The sequence below is a fragment of the Cricetulus griseus genome, chromosome 2 (assembly GCF_003668045.3).
Source record: "Cricetulus griseus strain 17A/GY chromosome 2, alternate assembly CriGri-PICRH-1.0, whole genome shotgun sequence".
NCBI lineage: Eukaryota > Metazoa > Chordata > Mammalia > Rodentia > Cricetidae > Cricetulus > Cricetulus griseus.
In genome coordinates this window covers 37,099,034-37,121,204 of record NC_048595.1, presented here as the reverse complement: position 1 = coordinate 37,121,204, position 22,171 = coordinate 37,099,034, and the positions used below count along the sequence as shown (strand labels likewise).

Here is a 22,171-nt window from a genome sequence, read left to right as displayed (position 1 = left end):
ATTGAACTCAGGACCTGTGGAAGAGAAGCCAGTGCTCTTAACCACCGTGCCATCTCTACAGCCCCAGATTTTACTTTTTAAAGTATTTATTTATTGTGTGGTGCTAGTGACTCTACCAAGGACCCTGCATATGCTGAGCAAGTGCACTACTCAGATATACAGGAAAAAAAAAGAGGACACAGCACCTCCCGCCCACTTTCCCTTATTTTCAGCATCCTATATTAGTATGTACATTTGTTTCAATTAATCTAACATTGGTACATTATTACCTACAGTCTTTAATGCATTTGGTTTTCATCCACCTTTTAAAACACACACACACACACAAATAAAACACAAATCTAAGGTTTAATGTAACACGAACTAATCCTAAGTACACGTTTGCTACCTTCTAACATTATAGATGTATTTCTTTCTTTTGACTTTTAAAGTTTTATTACAATTCCCAATCATCTCTTAAAGGTACCCAACATGGACTTCTGGCTTCCACTTGCGAATGCAAAGGTATACGCCCACAAATCACACACAACTGTCCCCAATATTAGCACTGGAAATACATATAAATGCCACAGGTTTTCTTGTTCAACGAATTTCCCAAAATTGGTAATATCCTACTTAGGAAACAAATTGGAACATAGACTTCTGTATGTCCGTCTATTAAAGATCTTGAAATTCTCTCTCTCTCTCTCTCGCTCGCTCGCTCTCGCTCTCTCTCTCTTCTTTTTTTTTTTTTAATCCTGAGACAGGGTCTTACGTAAACCAGGTTGTTCTTGGATTTGCAACCTCGTTTAGAGGACTTGAACTGCAGATCCTTCTGCCTCCACCCACCTATTGAAGGCTGGGATTAAGACAGTGCACTGCTACACCCGACTCTCGTCTTTTTGAGACAGGGTCTCTAAACAATCCCAGTTTGTCTGGAACTCGTGGCGATCCCTCTTGTCTCAGCACCTGCCTCGGGAAAGTACAAGGATTACAGGAGAGAACTACCAAATTCGGCTGAGAGGATCCTAGGAGGGGAGCACTTCCGGCTAGCCAGCTGGCTTTTTTTTTTTTTTTTTGCGCATGCGTTTAGTCAACCCATCCCGGAACTTTTAACCGTTGATAAAATGAAGGTTTAAATCCTTCGAGTCGTGATCGGGAACTTCCGTGGCGCCCTCGGTTCTCCGAATAACCTTGGGATTGGGCAAGCTAATTCCAGGCCGGGATCCGATTGGTTGTCGCAGCAGTACGCTGCGGAGACATCTCGTGACGCTATTTCTACCGCCCCTGTCGCGGGACTGGCCGGGCTTCTGGCCAATCAGCAGGCGCGGCGCGCCCTTCGTTTTCCTCCAGCCCGCCTTTGCCGCCTGGGTTCCCGCGACCCCAACGTCCTAGAGGCGGGGCCGCAGTCATCCGGGACGCTTCTTGGAGCCGGCCTTTGGGTGCCCAACAAACAAACTCCAGCTTGGCGGCGGCCGTGACGATAGCGACGGTGGGTCTTCGTGCTCCTGGTTCCCCGAGGCTCCCTCCGGGCCCGGGAAACTCGGTGAGTAACAAGCGGGCTGGGAGGGTCCGAGTTAGCGCGCTGGGACTGGTGACACACAGGGCCGCCAGGGGAGAAAGAAAGCGGACCTCAGAACCTTGTCTGTTGTCTACTAAAGTGTACTTTTGTGACAGGCCTCAGATTGTTTTCACTGTAAAAATTTCTGGGGGACTGAAACCCTGATCCTCGCTCTTGCAGTCTTTACGATATCAGGCCCAGGCTGTAAGGGATCAGGTTAGTGTTTATAGTCGGTGTTCTACAGGAAGTAGACCCATGTCAAAAGCGAGGTGTGAAATACTGTGTCTGAACACAGAGTCAGTGATGTCACCAGGATAGATTTAACATTCGAGTTGGAGGTTGGAGGGTCGGGTTTAGTAGGAAATTCCAAGTAAATGGGGAGGACAGACTGTGCAGTCCTGTCGGAGACTGCTGATAGATGGAGGATGAGTGACTAGGAGTTATGGTTGCACCGATTGGGTAGGGCCCTAACTATGTTTTTTGTTTGTTTGTTTGTTTTAATTCTGTATACGAAGAAAAGCCATCAGCTTTCTAAACAGGAGAAAAGCTTGTTCCTAGACACATTAGTGTCAGCACTGGAGGGACTTGTCAGTCAATCCGTCAGGCTGATGTGGTCAGCTAAGGTGGGAGGATGGAAAGAACTTTATATGGGCAAGAGGGAGAAGAGGTAAGGATGACTTAATGGTTCTCGTTTGCTACACGATGATTACATTACCCGAGGAAAGTATTTTTGCTAGGTCTATATTTTGTACAGTTTTGGCCATTAGCTTCAGTTAATACTGTCAAAGTAAGCTAGTTTTCAAATCTCATTTGATTGTTTTCAAATGAGAAAGGCCTAATGTACAAAAGAAAAGACAGATAAGGCATTTAAAAACACCCCTATAGTGAAGAAAAATGGCACTTTATATACTTTGTGGAGGTAGAGTTATCAGTGATTACTGTTACCATGACAACCAAGTGCTAAAGAAAGGCTTTTTTAAAATATTTATTTATTTATTTATTTATTTATTTATTTATTTTTAAGAAGCCTGTATTTCAAGAGTTCAGATATCTCTGTGGGGGACTTTTTTTTAAAGGTCATGTTCTTTAGAATTTTGTTCTCTCAGTTATTTTCAGCCTTGCAAATTATGGAAAAGATCTCTTCTAAATGACTTACACCTGTGTTAGTAATCCTTTAGTAATTGAGTCAGATAATTCCTTTTAAAATTTTTATTAGAGTTAAAAATTTACTCGTGTGTGTGTGTGTGTGTGTGTGTGTGTGTGTGTGTGTGTGTGTGTCTGTGTGTCTGTGTGTGTCTGTGTGTGTGTGTGTGTGTGTGTGTGTGTGTGTGTGTGTGTGTGTGTGTCTGTGTGTCTGTGTGTCTGTGTGTGTCTGTGTGTGTGTGTGTGTGTGTGCGCGGGCGCGCGCGCGCCCACATACTACAGTGCATATATGGATGTATGAGACTGACTTGCAGGAGTTGTTTCTCTTCTTCCACTGTATGTCCTGGGAATTTGCTAGTTGTTTTGGTAAAAAGCATCTTTATCCTGTGAGCCATCCTACTGGCCCTAGATTTTTATGTGTTGTTATCATTACTGTTATTGTGTTGTATGTGTGATGTGTGTGTGTGAGCACAGGGATTCATGTGGAGGTCAGATCACAACTTCCCATAAACTGTTCTTTGTTTCCACCTTGCATTCTGGGAATTGAACTCAGTCACTAGTCTTGCACAGCAAGTGCTAAGCTACCTCACCTGCCTCAGACAATATCTTTTTGCTAAAATTGAAACAGTGCACAAAAGGTTAAAAAGTAAAGCTTAAAAAATACAGTAAATGCTGGCAGCTTGGTGGTACATACCCGAATACCAGAACTTGAGAGGCAAGCCTCACAATCCCCAGAAAACCACACATACAAATATCAAACAGGAAAATCTATGAGTGAATTTTATAAACAACTATAATGACCTCATCAACAAGCTCACTCTTGTGATGATAAACAGGAATTCTCTGTCTCCACAAACTGACTTGTGAAATATTATCTGTGTTGATGGTTTGGATCCATATTCACACTTGTTGGATATTCTCACTAATATTTTGTGCCCACTCATTCACACAGCAAACCTTTAGTTTCCACCTCTCTTGAGTTTCAAATCTAATTTCTAATTAGATTAATTTCCCACTGGATCCTTTCATTCAATACTAATGAAGCAAAATACACACTACATAGTCCTTTCTCTATAGGTCAGCATTTACTATTTTTGTTTTTTGTACAGGGTTGCTCTACATAACTCTGGCTGTCCTGTAATTCACTACATAGACCAAGATGGGTTTAAATTCAGAGATCCATCTATGTCTGCCTCCTGAGTGCTGGGATTAAAGTCCTGTGCCATGAGACCTTGTCTTAAAAAAAGACAGAAAAGGATTTGGGGGCAAAATATGTGCATTTTAATGAATAGGTATACTAAATTAAATATTAAAGTTAGCTTATAGGCTGAATGACTCAAGTATGAAAGCAATCAAAACCTATTACTTACATTTAATCTTTTTTTTTTGTATATTGGACTTTGAACATAGGACTTTGCACTTGTAGGCAAGTATACTACATCCTGAGATTTACAAGTATTTAGTTTTATTAATCTTTTCATGTAAGCTGCTTAATTTTGTTATATGGTTAGGTAATGTTTCTTCTATGTTTAACAATATTCTTTTATTTCTGTAGGGTACTGAGGACCAGAAATTGAATAAATCACTCACCAAAATAGAGCCTGTAGTTCCTCTAGAAAAAGCCCCAGATGAACACCAGGTACAGAAACTTTGTTTTATTGGTTATATATTTAAATATTTCTTTTTATTTATGTGTATGAGTGTTTTGCCTATATGTAAGTATTTACACCATATACATTCCTGGTGTCCAAGGTGACCAGAAGACATTATCTGATCCCTTGGAATTGGAGCTACAGATGGTTGCAAGCTGCCATATGTGTGCGGAGAATAAATCCAGGTCCTCTGCTAGAGAAGCAAGTTCTCTCCGGGTCCTATTTTATTTTTTTGAGTCAAGCTCTAGTTATGTAGCTCCAACTGGCCTCACAGTCACCCAGTTCTTTTTTCTCATCCTTACAGATACTAGGATTACAGGCACATTCCACTGTGCCTGGCCATTTAGTTATTTGAGATGGAGGTCTTGCTATGTTGCTGAAGCTGGTCTTGAAACACTGAACTCATTTAAATACTCTTTCCTCAGCCTCTCAAGCTTTGGGACCTCAGGCACATGCCACTATGCCTGGCTTCAAAATATTTTTCACACAGTGTTGTTTTGCAGCTGGCCACATTAACTGGAAGAGAAAAAAGAACACAATCTTCGGGATCAGGAATATCTGGCTCCACGTTTAATTAGATGTATCCCTTGATCTAGTTCATTGATTGTAAGCTGAGGATCGTGATCACTTTCTGATCAGTTTCCAGGAAGGTATTAAATGTGCTTATTAAACTTAAAGGAACAGGCATATAGTAGGTACTTAGTAAATATTAGCTCCTTTTTCTCTCTCACCTACTGACATAGATGTCTTGTTGATGAGAAATTACCTGAACTGAGGTTGAAAGTTAGAAGATTACTTAGTTCCTTCCTAGAGGAATGAAAGAATGTTGGGGTTCCTTCTTTCTAAGCACTGAATCATCTCACCTTGCCAATAATCATCTCACACTGGTCATCCCAAGTTTCTCCATATTTCCCTAAGCCTTTCCTTTTATGTGGAGTCAGGAGGAGGAGCTGGCCACCTGTCCCTGCTTTTCTAAGTCTGTTATTACATGAAGGACCTGGCAAACTACCTCGGGTGATTTAGTTCTTTGAACCATTTTATTGCCCCCTAGAGAGGAACAATTAATGCTGGCATATGGATTTTCTTTCTATTCTAAACTACAGATATGCCTATGGGGAGCTTTTATATTCTCTGTTGCTTCTTTTGTGCCAGATGTTCTTGCTAAAGACAATGGGAAACATGATCAGGGACGCTATCATATTCCTTTTGCTTTAGTCTTGACCCTTCTGTTGTATCACACTACTGCAGTATTTTTTATTTTACCTAACTATCCATCTATGTATCCATCCATCCATGCATCCATCCATCCATCCATCCATTCATTTTGAGACAAGGGTCTCCCTACATAGCCTTGGCTGTCCCGGAACTCACTATGTAGACAAAGTTGGCCTGGAACTCAGAAACCTGCTTGCTTCTGCCTCCCAAGTGCTGGAATTAAAGGTGGGTACCACCATGCCTGGCCCCACGCAGTTTTTTTTTTAAATAATAAAGTACACATAGAGGTATTGATCAATCTGTTGTCATATAGTTAATAAGTGTTATAGTTAGGATTTCAGCTGACATGACCCTTTATTGTGCTTAGGAAATTATTATGGTAAATTGATCTTTAAAGGTACTGTAGACTGTGAAAGATGAAAGAAAAAAGACAACATTGAGCAGTTGACAATGAATTAGAAATTTTAAAGTATTTTACATATGTGTTCAACATTCAACATAACTCTTCAGGGAAGCACTGCTGCTATTTTGTTTGTTTGTTTATTCAAGTCCTTAACATGGCTTCCCTCACCTGTTTTTCAGTCTGTCCTGGAATTCCTAGTCTTGGCCTCCTAAGGACTTGGAATGCCTGGCAAAGAGAATTAATTGTTTCTTATAAAATTTATACTGGTGAGGGGGGCTGGAGAGATAGCTTAGCAGTTAAGAGCACTGGCTGTTCTTCTAGAAGTCCTCATTCAATTCCCAGCAACCACATGGCGGCTCACAGCAAACTGGAATGGAATCCATTGCCCTCCTCTGGTGAGCAGAGGAGCATGTAGACGGAGCACTCATATTAACAAATCTTAAAAAAAAACTTAAAATTTATATTGTTTGCTTTTTCTCATACTTTAATTTTTTTTAAAGGTTTACTTCAAGCAAGATGGTACCTTTCCACTTTCCTCCATCAAAATTGGCACTTTGGAACCCAATGCCAATTGGAGGTTTCATCTACTTGCATCTTAGTTACTACAGGTATGTTTGTTTCTATTTTCAAATCAAACCAGTATGAGCATGAATCAAAAAAGAATATGTAAGACAGGCATAATTGTTATTACTAATACAAATTTGGCTACGCAAATCCCGAAGTCCATTTTTTTCCCTTTTGCTTTGTGTGTGTCTGTGTTTTCACTTGTGGAAGCCAAGGGTTGATGTCCAGTGTCTTCTCCTATTGCTCTCTACTTTATCTTTAGGAACAGGATCTCACTGAATCTGGAGCTTGCCTTTTTAGCTGGTCTGCTGGCTAGCTTATCCCCCACCCCACTCCACCAGACACAGGGGGGATACAGATGGTGCCACTGTCCCCATCTTTGATGTGAATTTGAAGATCCAAACTCAGGTCCTTGTGCTTGCCTGGTAGGAACCATTTCCCCAGATTCTAAAATCTGAAGCTTGGACTGCCAAGATAGCTGAACGGGTAAAGGCACTTGGCCTCAAAATGTGAAACTCGTTGACTGTCAACAAGATAGTATGAAGTGCTGCATTCTACATCTTATCCACCTACAAAATACAGTTATATAAAAATTACCTTCAAACTATAGGTGTTTATAAACATAAATGAATTTCATATTTAGATTTGAGTTCTATCTCCCAAGATTTTGTAATGCAAGTATTCCCAAACTTAAGTTCTTGTGGTCTCAAATATTTCAGGTAAGCTCCATGCAGTATGTATTCATTTTTCTTTACTTTTTCACTAAAAGTTCCTATCAGATAAAAATTCCATCTGTTTGTTAAATTTTCCTTATGCTTTTGAGAAATAATCATAATTTCATAGTTAAAATATTCTGCACATCTTAAGCTCTGAATATTGTAGGAATGTCTGCCATGCTTCAACATGGCGCCTGTTTAGAACCCTGAGAAGATAGAGCTGAGATGGAATTGATCAAGTTAGAAGGTGTAAATGTAGTTCTCTATAGGACCTATGAAAGAAGTTTATACTTAAAGTAATAGTAATCAATTGAACAACTGTTGTGTCGAAGGACTTACTTGCTAACTGGAGTCAGGCTGTCTAGACCCTCAATTCCTGATCCTACCAGTTCTTTTTTTTTGCTTTTTTGGCTTTTCACGGCAGGGTTGATCCTAATCTTTTTTTTTTTTTTTTTTTTTTTTTTTTTTTTTTTTTTTTTGTTTTTGGTTTTTCAAGACAGGGTTTCTCTGTGTAGCTTTGGAGCCTATCCAGGCACTCGCTCTGGAGACCAGGCTGGCCTCGAACTCACAGAGATCCACCTGCCTCTGCCTCCCGAGTGCTGGAATTAAAGGTGTGCGCCACCAACGCCCAGCAGTTCCTAACCAATTCTTATTTAAATGACTTCAATAAAGTAGTCAAAGATTAGTTTACTTATTTATAAAATAAATTTAGAAGTACCAGGAAAGGATCATGTATAGCCTCTGGAGTGTTTCAAGTACTTGAGTATGCTAAATAAACACTCTACTATAGGGCAACACGTGATCTTTTCCTGGTATTCTAAAGGTTTTCTAGACAAGATTTTAGTACATAGCTCCAGGTGGCCTGAAACTCACTATGTGGATCAGGCTGACTTTAATTATTAATTAAACTCACAGAGATCTGCCTGTCTCTGGGTGTGTGCCACAATCCTGTTTTTTGTTTGTTTGTTTGTTTGTTTGTTTTTATGAGACAAGCTCTCACTATTTAAGCTAGAGCTGAACTTTCTATGTAGCCCAGGCTGACCTTAAACTTTTGATCCTCTTGCCTTGGCCTCTTGAATGCTAGTATTATAACATGCACCACTATTCTTAGCCTCATAGTCTTTTTACAAAGATTAAATGAGAAAGGCTTTGTAAAATAGTTAGCATAGTACCTGGAATATAAATTATTTAGTAAATAGTGTTTATTATATGTAATAAGAATAATCAAGCCAGGCAGTGGTGGCGCACGCCTTTAATCCCAGCACTTGGGAGACAGAATCAGGCAGATCTCTGTGAGTTTGAGACCAGCCTGGTCTACAAGAGCTAGTTCTAGGACAGCCTCCAAAGCCACAGAGAAACCCTGTCTTGAGGAAAAAAAAAGAATAATCATCAGTATTCAGATCAGAAGAAAGAACAAAACAAGGGCTTTGTTGTTACTGTTTGTTTTCTGAGACAGGGTCTTATGCAGCCCAGATTGCCCTCAATTTTTCTATTTATCTAGGATGGCTTTTAACTTGTGAGTCTCCTGCCTGTCTATGGAATGCTGGGACAGGCATATGTCACTGTACCTGGCTAAAGCAAGGTATTTTGAAAGCATTTTATGGCATTTGATGATTGGTTAAATAGAGAACAGTGGAAGATACACAAGTCAAAATATTTAAGTTCTAAAGTAGTTTGCAGAGAAGAATGCTACCATTGACAAGAAAGGAAGGGTTTTGATCCAGTGGGATGGCTCAATATTAGGGCTTTTGCCACCAAGCCTAAAGACCTAAGTTAGATCACTTGGACTCACATGGACCCAATTCCTGAAAATTGTCCCTTTTTTCCTCCTTACACATTATGTTAGAGGTGCAGGACCACCCCTCCCCTGATTCCACAAATAAATAAGTACAATAAAAAAATTTAAGGAAAGTCTTATGGTTAGAAAGATAGCTCATTGGTTAAGAATACTTGCTGCTCTTACAGAGGACCCTATTTGATCCCTAGTTACCATATTAGCAGCTCACAGCCATCTGTTCCTGTTGAGGGCATCTGTTCCAGCCTCCATGGGTACCAGGCACACACATGGCTCACGTATACGCACAGTCACTCATACATATACAAGAAAGAAGACCTATAGAAGTTTAACTATTTGTTATTCTTGTTCATTTTATCCCATTTCTTTTTGTTTTTTTTCAAGACAGGGTTGCTCAGTGTAACAGCTCTAGCTTTCCTGGAACTCACTTTGTAGACCAGACTGACCTTGAAATGATAGAGATCCACCTGCCTCTGCCTGGCTTTCCCCCTCCCCCCCATTTCTTAACTTTTTATGTCAGCTTTCTGTGCTCATACATTTTGAATAATTTGTTTTTAGTTCTACTGTTTTTTCTCCTTAGCTGTGCTTATACATTCAGGGGTTTTTGTGTTTTACTTTTTGTTTTGTTTTTGTTGGCATCTTGAGTATCCATCCCAGAGCTTCTGCAGGCTAAGCAAGTGTTCCACCATTGAGTTATGCTATCCATTTAGGTTGCTTTTAAATATGGAAATAGATATGTATATATGAAAGAATGTTTATATATGTATATCTTATCAGATAATATACAGTTGTATATTGTATATTATTTCCAGTTGATCCTTTGAAATTTTAATCAATTTAATCTTTTATTTCTGAAAGTATTGAATAATTCTTTTTCAAGTTAGTCTAATCTTGGCTGGGGGTGTTGCTCATCTGGTAGAATGCGTTTTCCTTGCTTGCATGAAGCTCTGTAGTCAATCAGTAGCACCACACAAACCACCTGCTGGTGCATGCCTTAATCTCAGGAGGATCAGAGAAGTTCAAGGTCATCCTTAGCTACACAGGGAGCTTAAGGCCAGCCTGGGGTGTAGATATCCTGTCTCAAAAGATTAAAAAAAAGGGGGGGGGGCTAAACATTAGAGTTTGTTTGCGATAGGGTTTCTCTGTGTAGCCCTAGCTGTCCTGGAACTCACTATCTACACCAGGTTGGCCTCAAACTCACAGAGATGTGCCTGCACCTCCTGAATTCTGAGATTAAGGGTGCATGATATCATGACCATTCCTTTCATTTTAAATAAATTTATTTATGTTTTGTATTCAGGGATGCTGTTATTGGACATAAATGATATATAAACAAGTGAATGTGACTATCTCTATCAGACTTTATTTACAGAATCATGTTGACCTCCTAGTTTCAGTTTGTGCTCTGGTCCAGGCTAGGTCAGAACCTGGGGGACATTTGTACCTTTATTGTCAGTGTATGGCTAATATGATGTCCAGGTGGCCTTACCTTTTACAGGGTTACTTTTCAATAACTAGGAATCTCCTGATGGTGATCTTTGTGTACATTTTTCAAATTTTAGTCAGTACTTCTATAGAAAGTTTTTCTTTTTAGGACATCAGGTATACCACATTCATAAAAGATTTTATTTTTCAGAAAGCCAAAGCTTGTGGTAACTGAAAAGGCCATCCGACTTGCTTATCGTCATGCTAAGCAGAATAAAAAAAATGTGCCATGCTTCTTACTTGGTTCTCTCACAGTGGATGAAGGTAATATGTTGTAAAAAATGTTGTATGGCTATTATAGAATGTGTATTTGTTTCAGCCAGCTATTGTATGTGCTTTTGCTAATTTCTTTGCTGTACACCATGGATATGAAAATGAGTAAAATACCCATTAGAGAATTCATGGTGTAGTCATCTGTAGACTATAAACAAATCATTTTTTTTTAGTGTAAGATTTTGGTATACTACCAATATGATCAAAATACTTCCCTAAAATGTGCTTTGGTGGTTTTATGTTTTTAAATAGCATGCTGCATAATAGTTGCTTTTTTTTTTTGTTCTGCAGATGAAGAAGGTGTGACATTGACAGTAGATCGCTTTGATCCTGGCCGAGAAGTACCAGAATGCTTAGAAAGAACCCCTACTGCATCTCTTCCTGGAGATTTTTTGATCCCCTGCAAAGTTCATACTCAAGGACTTTGTTCAAGAGATATGACAGTTCATAATGCAGATGACTTCACTTCAACTTTAAAGGTGAAATTAATAACATTCTTTTTTATAATGATTTGTTTTGAAATTATAATTCCATCATCTCCCCTTTTCCTCCCTCCCATGTATACCCCCTCTTGCTCCATCATATTTATAGCTTTTTAAAAAATTATTGTTACAGATACATGCACATACACACACACACACACAGACGCACAACTTCAACATACTCTGTCTGTTATCTCAGGGCCAACCACTTAATATTGGATAACCAATTAGTGTGCTATTCCCTGGAGAAGACTTTCTCCCACTTTCAACATTTTTCAGTTGCCTGTGGCTCTTTTTTTAAGGTTGAGGCCTCATGAGAGGCCCCCCGTCCATGTTAGCATGTTCATTGGTGGTGCTGTCATTCTTTGGGGCTTATTTAGGCAGCCATGTTGATGAGACTTCATTTGTGTAGCCTCTCTGACATTTTTAGTAGTGACAATTTCATAGCAAACATCCTGTTTTCTGGCTCTTACAGTTTTTGTGTCCTCTTTAGCAGTGATCCCTGGGCCTTAAGTACAGAAGTTGTGTTAAAGGGGTACCAGTTGTGTACACTCTATACTCTCTGCTCTCTGCATTTTGATTGGTTGTAGTTTTCTATAATGATCTTCTGTTACTAAAAGAAGTTCCTTTGATGAGGGGTGAGAACTACAACTTATCTGTGTGTAGAAGGATAAATATTTAGATAGTACTTAATTATGCAGTTCAGTAAGGTTTTCTAGAATCCAAGACTTTTCTAGCCCTGGGTAGTTGGCCAGATTTCTAGTACTGTATCAAGCATGATTTCCCTCTTGGGTGGGTCTGAAGTCCAATTAGAAAGCTGTTGGTTACCACCAAGGTATGTGTCCCACTATTGCTCCCTTAGGGTTATTGTGCCATGTTGGTTCATAGGTGTCATACCTGGTTAGGACTGACTGCCTCCCTTGGAAGTTTGCATGACACTTTGTAGTGGTGTGAAAGCTAGTCCTCAGGGAAGAAGCCTTGGGTCAGATCCAATTCAGATCCTCTTGAGTCCTGTCTGAAGTGCAGGTGACATTTTTAATTATGGATGAGAATCATACTGTGTGGTTTGCAGTATTTTAATAAGCCTGTATTTGAGATTATTTGTAATGATCTATGATTGAATAATTATGGATGTAAAAATCCAAGGTAATGTGGTTTCTGAGGCTAGAGATTATAGGTGAGGGATATGGGTAATATTCCATAAGAGGAAGCAGTATGACCCAAGACAGGAAAGTTCAGGAAGTGCTCAAGGTTGCTAGTATTATATAAACTTTTGCTAAGGGCTGTTAGACTGGATATTAGTTTAGTCAGGTAAAGAGGTTTTTTTGTGTGTTTAGTTATTAGAGGTTTCCTCAGATCTGATCAAGCAGGCTGATTGAAGTCAGAGAGAATGGAAAATGGTCCACTAGGTTTTGTGTGTGTGTGTGTGTGTGTGTGTGTGTGTGTGTGTGTGTGTGTGTTTGTACATACACATATATCTCACACATACACATATACATACAATGGTAGCAGTAAGACTAGAAAGGGCATAGTAGATATAGGTAAATATGGAAGAAGAGTTACTCTAACAATTTGGACAATGAGAAAGGAACCAAAAAGGAATGATTGAGGTTCTCTAAGGCTGAGTCAAAATTAATTTACATATTCCACTACCCACCCCAGTATAGTAAAGTTTTTAGGAGTGATAATTGCCCAGCAAGAATTTGAAGAGTAGCTGGGCAGTGTTGATGCCTTTAGTCTCAGAACTCCAGAGGTAGAGGCAGGTGGATCTCTGAGTTTGAGTACAGCCTGGTCTACATAGTGAGTTCTAGGACAGCCAGGATTACCAAAAACAAACAAACAAACAAACAAAACACTCCACTAGTAATCTTGAAAATGCAAATAAAGGCAAAATGATTTCAGTTTCTACTCACCAGATTGGTTGTGGTATTTTAAAAAGCAGCAATGGCAGCTGAGCGGTGGTGGCACAAGCCTTTAGTCCTAGCACTTGGGAGGCAGGGCTAGGCAGATCTTTGTGAGTTCAAGGCCAGCCTGCTCTACAGATCGAGTTCCAGGACAGCCAGGGCTACACAAGAAACCCTGTCTCAAAAAACCAAAAAAACGAAAAAGAATTTGAAGAGCTTCTAGGACATCCAAGTTGGAAACTTATGATGGAGCTTAGGACTGTTGATTAAATTATTCACATAGTTTTTTGATCATGTGAAAGAAATGAGAATTGAAATGTTGTGAATTAGAACGAATTTAATTTTGTCATTGAAAGATACTATAGAGGTATCTGTAACAATGTTAAATGAACTTTAAAGCTATATAAATGCATTTCAGAATTATAATTTTATAATATTGGCTCCTCAGGCTTTACAGTACCATGTGTGTTGCAAAGATTTCTTGGACTTTGGAAAGCTGCTTTCCCTACGAGCTCAAATCACCCCCAGGGAGAGTGTGGAAGGTGTGGATTTTGACTTTCATTGGACAGCAATAACTCTAGCAAATTCTTTCAAATGTGTACCCGTGAAGCCTATCCCTATTATTCCTACAGCTTTGGCAAGAAACTTAAGTAGTAATCTGAATATTTCTCAAGTTCAAGGAACCTATAAACATGGGTAAGTAAAAGATCCATTAGTCTAAGCTCATAAATATTGGTTAAATTAATATATATTTTTCAAGATACCCATGTAGTACTAAATACTGTAGTCAGTTTTCATGTCAGAGATCCAGCCATTTGATCAGTAATCAGGGGAGATAAGATTACTTATTTCTAAATATTTGTTGCCAGGGTTTGAACCCATGGTCTTGTATATGCAAAGCATACACTCAGCTGCTGCAGTATAACACAGCCTATTATTTTTTGTTGCAAAGTTGTACTGATTCACCCTACAAAAAAGTTGGTAGTAAAAAATTATATTAAAATAGATTTCAGGGCATGATGTCGGACACCTTTAATCTCAGCACTTAGGAAGCAGTAGCAGGTAGATTCTGTGTGTTTGAGCCTATAGTTGGGTCTACATAGTGAGTTCCAGAAATAGCCAGGGCTGCATAGTGACCCCATTAAAGATTTGCAGTGCTCTTGCTCATAAGGTCAACTGCTTAAGGGTGGAGTTCCCTTACAAAGCAGGAGCAGACTCCTTCCCGTCTCACTGTCCCTGAGTTTGTTGGGTGGAGATGCATGCTTTCAGATCCTCAGCAAGCAGTACTGCTTCTCTGATTTATCACTTTACATGTACTGACACGCTTCCACAGTGGAAGTACCCATGCTTGACGGTTTGAGCAGAAGTGACTGTAAGCATTACACTTGTGGCTTCATTTCCCACTGACTCCACCCTAGTTCCTGTTAGGTCTCTAGAGCCAAAAACATTGGCCATGGTAGGCTTTACTCTAACAGAAGAAGGAAAAAAGGACTTTTTCCTTGGAGTAACAAGGAAGTTCCATTTTGAATTTCACATTCTGACCAGAGTGTTGTCTGCTGGTTGAATGGCAGAGAAGGTAATATATTAATTATATTACAAATGATCAAAATCTACAATCAACAGAAAGTATTTGAATGAAGCCTTTATGTCTTTTGGAATAATAAAGTGTTTCTTTCTTTATTTTTTATTTTTTATTTTTTTGGTTTTTTGAGACAGGGTTTCTCTGTGGCTTTGGAGGCTGTCCTGGAACTAGCTCTTGTAGACCAGGATGGTCTCGAACTCACAGAGATCCGCCTGCCTCTGCCTCCCGAGTGCTGGGATTAAAGGCGTGCGCCACCATAAAGTGTTTCTTAATGTGAGATTTTTTTTTCTTTTAAAATTAACCAACAAGTGATTTTCTTTTTATTTGTGCTAATTCCCATGTGCTTCACACAGAATATATTGTCTTTGCATTATTTATCTGTGTTCCCTTTGTATTCTGGTGGTAAGCAGGACACAGGGATATTCAGTTTTAGTTTCTTCGGTTTTTTAAATTGTGTATGTATGTGTATTTAAGAGTAGGTTTGTAAAAGTCAGTGTGGGTGCTTGAGGAGACCAAAAGATATTAGATCCTCTGGAATTACAGGTGGTTGTGAGTTGCCCAACATGAGTGCTAGGAACCAAACTTGGGACCTCTGCAAGAGCAGTGTGGGCTCTTAGTCACTGAGCCATCTCATCAGCCCCTCGCTTAGTGTTATATCCAGTCCAGAGTTTTTATAATGTCCTTTTAGGGAAAGTGGGTTTTGAGTTTTGTTATCATAATCTTTGGCAGAGGTTGGAGGAATGTGTGGAGGGATTAATTATACCTCCCTTAATGCAGTCTCTTTCACTGAGAGGTCACATTTGTCTTTATCAAGTTGCCTGGATACTTGCATAGTTCCAGTAACAGGAATTTCACTTTTCTCAGTAACTTAATTGGGTCTGAAATTGTCCTTTTTAATGTTAACACTGTTTAAAAGCAGCATGTAAGTAAAGTTGATGAGTAAATTATTTTAAGTATGTGATCATAAATGACTCTTTTAATAGAAAAAATGTTTTACATATTGTCTCTGTAGTCTCCTTTTTATCCACTTACCTAAATTCTGTTTCAAGACTCAGTTTGTCTTTTTTGGATTAAAAGAACATACTTAAAATTATGTCTCTTCTGTTTAGATATGTTACCATGGATGAGACACGAAAATTGTTGCTTTTGTTGGAGTCTGATCCCAAGGTTTATTCTCTACCGTTAGTGGGAATGTAAGTATTATTCTACTTAAGACATCCTTTCAGGCTAGTGTGCATCCACAAAATTGGGAAAATTAAGTGTATTATGAGTATTGAGCTCATCTTTTGTGTTGGTTTTTGTGTTTATTTGGTTGTTTTTTTCTTTTTGAGGCAGGACCTTTCTATGTAGCCCTGGATGGCTGGTAACTCACAGAGATCCTCCCGCCTCTGCTTCCAGAATGCTGGGACTAAATGAATATGCCTCCATGCCTAGCTTAATCTCATTTTATGAAGCCACAAAAGCTGGTGATTCTTTAGCTATTAAAATAGCTAAAATACGGTATTTCTGAATCCTAATTGAAGTTGAAGGTCTCCAACCTTCTCTCATTACCTTTGGCTTTATGGTATCTTGAATCCAGGGCTCAACATAATAGAATTTAGAATTCTGTACAACATGCAGTGTACAGAAGTTCCCTTTAGTGTTAATACTGAGTTTCTGAATTGTCTTTCTCAAGGCCATTAACCCACTCACTGTAAAGAAAAAACCCATTATAGCATTTGATCCTCTTCACAATTCTAGTTTTAAGCCACAAACTTTAGTTTCCTCTAATTCATTTCCAGTCCAGGCCAGTTTATTCTGACATCCTACTTTTACCTCCACAAACCATTTTTCTCTCCTACATCCAAGTGAAAGAGAACAAAGAGCATGTACTTATCTCTTTCTTTATGTAGATGTGATATATTTATGTTGCCATCTATATTGATGTAGTCTGCCTCTGAATTACCAAGTGATTTCTTACTTGTGAAGCTTTTAATGTATTGCTGTTGAGTATCAAGAATCAGTCTTAGAAAGGATGTGATCTAAAGCTTGTTAATTTAAAAATAACTTGTAGGGGTTTTCCCTTTTATTTTTGTTTTTATTTTGAGGTAAGATCTCCCTGCGTAGCCCATGCTACCCAAGAATTTGCCACAGTTTCCAGGTGTTGGGACCATAGGCTTGTGCCACCATACTTGGCTAATTATTTACTTTCTGTCTTTTTCTTTTAGTTGGCTCTCTGGAATTATACATATCTATAGCCCACAAGTATGGGCTTGCTGCTTGAGATACATGTTCAGTTCTTCTATTCAGGAAAGGCAAGTGATATTTTATTCTATAGTATTTTAGTTTGTTTTTCTGTCTATATCGTATTGGTTTATATTACAGTGAATTGTATAATACATATACTGTTTTAATCTTTCATAATGCTTAATAAATGCATACTTTAAGAAAAATAATCCTTGGGCTGGAGAGATTGCTCAGAAGTTAAGAGCATTGACTGCTCTAAAGACTAAAGAGTAAGCAGGTAAGCTATGTAGCTATCACAGGTAGGCATAGGCTGTGTTAACTTCAGAGGCTCTGAGTAAAAAATCACCCAATAAGGATGCTGGACAGAAAGGACAGGATGTGAGCTCAAAACAGGTGAGTGGAGAGCTTTTGTTTGCTTTCTCTTCAGTCTTTTGAGACAGGGTCTTTATCTCTAACCAAAATGGCCTTGAACTCACTGTGTAGCCCAGATTGAATTTGAACTCGGGCAGTCTTGCTGCCCCAGCATCTGATAGAACTACAGGTGTGAGCTGCTGTTTCTGGTTACAGAAGCCTTTGATAATCTTTTTTTTTGTTTTTTGACATGGCCGGTCACCATAGAGAGGCAGAGAAAGCGGGTAGGTAGGTGGGAGAAGAGAAGAGCAGAGTGAAGAAGAAGCAGCGAGAGGCCTTTGCTAATCTTTGCTAATCTAATAGAAGCAGCATCATCTTTTCCAGCGTCCCTGACCTCTTGTAGGTGCTGTCTGGGGTGCTCTTTTCTCTTAGACTGTGCTTCTTTCTCATTAATTTGTAAGGTCATGCACTTCCCTGCTTTTTCTCTTTCCCTATTTCTCTCTGCACATACAACACATAACTAATTACTTAGAGCAAAACTCTCTTCCCTCAGATTGTTACTTCATTTAATGTGAGTTACAGTATTTTTCCCAGACTGTATTCTTTTTCCTCATGGTTCTGAGTCTCCAATCCAAAGCTTTGTACATCTCTGACCTATACCCAGACTTTTTAAAAATTATTTTTTTGTGTTGTACTATTTGTTTTGTTCTAAGTGTGTTTTGCCTGTATATATGTCTGTGTACTATTTGCATGCTCAGTGCCTGCAGATGCCAGAAGAGAGCCTTGTAGCCCCGGAACTGGAGTTACAGTGCAGGAAATAACTGGCTGTAATCTACCAGCTGGGTACTGGGAATCAAGCCCAGGTCCTCTAGAATAGCAGCAGATGCCCTTAATGGCTGAACCATCTTTCTAGCCCCAAGATTTTTATTTTAAGTCAAATTTATGATTTTTATTTCTTGCTTTTCCCACTCTGGGAGTATTACTAAAATAAAAGAATCCCTGTAATTTTTTTTTCCAGATACTCATAGTTATATGTTTTATTCACCTTTCCAAGTGAATTTTTTTTTTGTTTTGTTTTGTTTTGGTTCTAAAACAAGCCTACCTTACCTGTAATCCTAGCACTGGGAGGCTAAGGCAAGAGGATCAATTTGAGGCCAGCCTTGGCTACATAGCAAGTTCCAAGCCAGCCTACATTATGTGAGTTCTTGTCCCAGGCAGACAGACAAAAAGCGAGGAAATGTGCTAAATCTTTTCTTTCTTTCTTTTTAAAATTTTTATTATTATTCATGTGTATGGGTGTTTCCTCTGCATGCATGTCTATTTATCTTATGCATTCCTGTTGTTTATGGAGACTAGAAGAGGATTATCAATTATGTTTTTACCCCATCTGGGTTTGCAAGACAGGGTTTCTCTATGTATCCCTGAGTTTCCTGGAACTCACTCTGTAGATCAGGCTGGCCTAGAACTCAGAGATCTGCCTGCCTCTGCCTCCCACATGCTGGGATTAAAGGCATGCACCACCACTGCCTAGCTGTCAATTACTCATCTTGTTTTAAGTTTCTATAGACAGTAAATGTTCACTAAAAGCTCAGGTGGGCTTTTTCATTCTTCCATGTAGCTACAGGTGTATACCATTGTGCATATACGAATATGTGTATGTGTGTGTGTATGTATGTATGTATATATGTATATACATATACATTTTTGAAATAGAAGGTTTCAATATCCATTTTATACATTCCTGTTTTGATGTTTTACAAGGGGGCTGGAGAGATGGCTCATTGGTTGAGTACTGATTGTGCTTACAGAGGACCCTGGTTTAATTCTCAGTACCCAAATACTGGCTTTGTGCCTCTAAGGGCACCAGGCATGCATGCCATGCAGGTACATATGTGTAGACAAACACATACACATAGAAACAAAACTAAATCTGGCAGCTGAAGAGATGACTCAGTGTTTAAGAGCACCAGCTGTTCTTCCAGAGACCCCAGGATCAATTCCTAGCACTCACATGGCAGCTCACACCTCTCTGTCTCACAACTCAAGTTCCAGGGGATCTGACACCTCATACCAATGCACACAAAATTAAATAAATTATTTAGAAAAATAAAAATAAATAAATCTTTAAAAAATAGGAACAAAAGGTAAGTATGCATACTTTATACAGTCTGTTGACTAGATTGGGGAAATTATCTGGGAGATCTTTCAGTATAATTTTATTAGCACCAAATTTTAATTCAATGCCATTTTTTTGTTCAGGGTTTTTTCAGAATCTGGAAATTTCATCATAGTTCTTTATTCGTTGACACATAAGGAACCTGAATTTTATGAGTGCCTGCTTTGTGACAGTAGGGCAGCTGGCCTTCAGTTTCAGTTACTAACCAACAAGGAGACTTTACATCTTTTCAATGTAAGTGCTTAGGCTCACCTGTGTGCCTGTTACTTTGCTCATCGCTCCTGACAAAGTATCTTGAGACAAACAAGGAAGGGGAGATTTCTTAGGGCTCACAGTTTCAGAGAGTTCAGGCCATGGTAGGTTGGCCTCATGTGCTAGAGCAGAACATGATGGTAGTAGGACTGTGTCGGAGGAGAGAGCTACTCACTTGATGGCTGACCCAGAAGCAGGACAGCAGGAATACAGACACTCCACTGACTTTATACACCCCTTGCTTCTTTCGGGGCTTCAGCACATGAGATGGTACCATCCACATTCTGTGTGTGTCTTTATAAATTAGTCCTCTCTGGAAACACCTTCACCAATAATATTCAGAGATTCCTCATCTATGTAGGTGAATGGAAATCTAGTCAAGTTGATAGTCAAGATTTTTTTTTTCTAGTCATTTTGTCAGTACCTTATACATTGTATTATTTTGTACTGTTGAGAATTAATTTTTGTTAGTGTTTTTCTTGTTACAACTTATTTTTAAAATATATAGATATAATTAGTAATATATAAAAGATTTTCATGGGAGCTGGAGACATGACTTAGTGGTTAAGAGCACCGTCTGCTTTTCCAGAGGACCTGTGTTCAGTTCCCAGCATCCCCATGGTGACTCACAACCATTTGTAACTCCAGTCCTAGAAAACCAACAAAGTACATAAAAATGCATCTAGGAGCCAGGCCTAGCAGCACAAGCTTTTAATCCTGGTACTCAGTAGGCAGAGGTAGGTGGTTATCTGTGAGTTCAGAGGCTAGCCTGATCCACACTGAGTTCTAGGAGAACCAGGCCAAGACCTTGTCTCTAAAAATAAATGATGAATCTAGGTAATCAGATAAACAGGTAATCTAGGTAAACAGAGAAAGTAGGTCTTTGAAATTGTTATGTAAGAACTAACTTCAAAGGATAAGCCAGGTGTGGTGGCACATGCCTTCAATCCCAGCACTTAGGAGGCAGAGGCAGAAGGACCTCTGTGAGTTAGAGGCCAGACTAGTCTACATAGTAAGTTCTAGGGTATCTGGGGCTATGTAGAGGGGGCCCTATCTCAAAATAAATAATAAAATTAATAAATTAAAAAATAAAGGACACCCTCTCCTTTTTGCCCAGGCTGGCTTCAAACTCCTTGGCTTGAATAATCTTCCTATCTCAGTCTCCTAGTTTCCTAGGGTTATATATGTCTACCATTGTTACTAGTTTAAACACTGTTTTATTAATTACTGTTTATCTTAGGTCTCAAGATAAGTAATAAAAATATATTCATTATTATAAGAATACTATATAAGAATACATATTATAAGAATTTGGAGTAACTCCAAATAACCATGTGGTTCCACTCAGCTCAACTTGTTTTCTTTGACTTATTTATGGATTGTATCATTTCATGAAATTTTTTTTATGTTTTTATATAATTATTCACTGAATCTCTGGTTACCTAGTGAGTTTTATAATACAGGGTTAGGTTTTCATTTTCACATACAAAGCAGGAAGCCAGACATTCTACAGAAGCCAGATTACCAAAATCAGAAGTGCTCCTTCTGCCAGTGATCCAGAGCTACTGTTGGGATAAATTGTAAATCAGATCTCAAAGTATGACCTCCTTCATTTCAGAATGTTGAATCTTCTGACAAAAATCCAATCCATTTTGAGCTAAGTGCTGAAAGTCAAGATGCAGAAGCAGAGTTTTTGAGCAAGATATCCAAGAGTCTGTCAGTTAAGAGGTAAAAGATAATCTTTATTGCCATATATATCTTCTTTATTCATTATTAGTTTTTATTGAATATTTAAATATTTTCAGAGCCAGTAATATTTACACAACGAATAAAGTCACTTGCTGTTGACCTGAATTTGATCCCTGGAACCCAAGTATAGGTGGGAGGAGAGAAGTGACCCCAGAGTTGTTCTCTGGCCTCTACCTGTGGGGGCATACATTCCTTCCACCCCAAAATATATAAGGATTTTTTTTTAAGACTTCCAATTATTTCTGGCAAAGATACTTGATAAACTCAGCTCAAAACTATCTTTGAATACTAGGGGTTGGTTGGTTGGTTGTTGCAATCTTAGTTTGTCCATTGACTCGTTAGAAACCATTTTTATTTTTAAATCATCCTAGCAACTGTCTTGTCTGTTTCTTGAGTTCTTTTATTCATTTGTTTAGTAGGAGTACAAGATAATGAGATTCATTATGATATTTTCATACTTGTATAATGTGCTTTGCTCATATCTATACTTCACTTTCTTCCTCCCTGCCCTCTTTCCATTAATAGTTCCCACTTGGTTTTCAGGCACATAAATTTATAGCTAAATCTATATCCTCATATCAGAGAAAACATATTAATCTTTTTTTTTTTTACTTTTTAAAAATTATTTTATTTAATTAACTTTCTTTTTCATTTATTTTACAT

General features: G+C 38.7%; 1 protein-coding gene across 5 annotated transcripts in view; it reads left to right on the top strand.

The window, feature by feature from the left end:
• Positions 1-1,334: 1,334 nt before the first annotated feature.
• The window catches only part of Stil (STIL centriolar assembly protein), a 45,328-nt gene continuing 24,491 nt past the window's right edge, over positions 1,335-22,171 (top strand). The window contains exons 1-11 of one of the 5 annotated variants that reach the window (XM_027402486.2): positions 1,336-1,525; positions 2,056-2,207; positions 4,239-4,322; positions 6,454-6,561; positions 10,665-10,777; positions 11,078-11,265; positions 13,621-13,868; positions 15,864-15,947; positions 16,962-17,048; positions 19,591-19,741; positions 21,378-21,487. In XM_027402486.2, coding sequence (XP_027258287.1) covers positions 4,312-4,322; positions 6,454-6,561; positions 10,665-10,777; positions 11,078-11,265; positions 13,621-13,868; positions 15,864-15,947; positions 16,962-17,048; positions 19,591-19,741; positions 21,378-21,487 — 1,100 coding nt within the window. In that variant the 5' untranslated portion in view covers positions 1,336-1,525; positions 2,056-2,207; positions 4,239-4,311. Of the gene's footprint in view, positions 1,526-2,055; positions 2,208-4,238; positions 4,323-6,453; positions 6,562-10,664; positions 10,778-11,077; positions 11,266-13,620; positions 13,869-15,863; positions 15,948-16,961; positions 17,049-19,590; positions 19,742-21,371; positions 21,488-22,171 lie in introns of those variants that run through there. The other 4 variants (XM_027402488.2, XM_027402485.2, XM_027402487.2 and 1 more) reach the window with 4 other exon arrangements.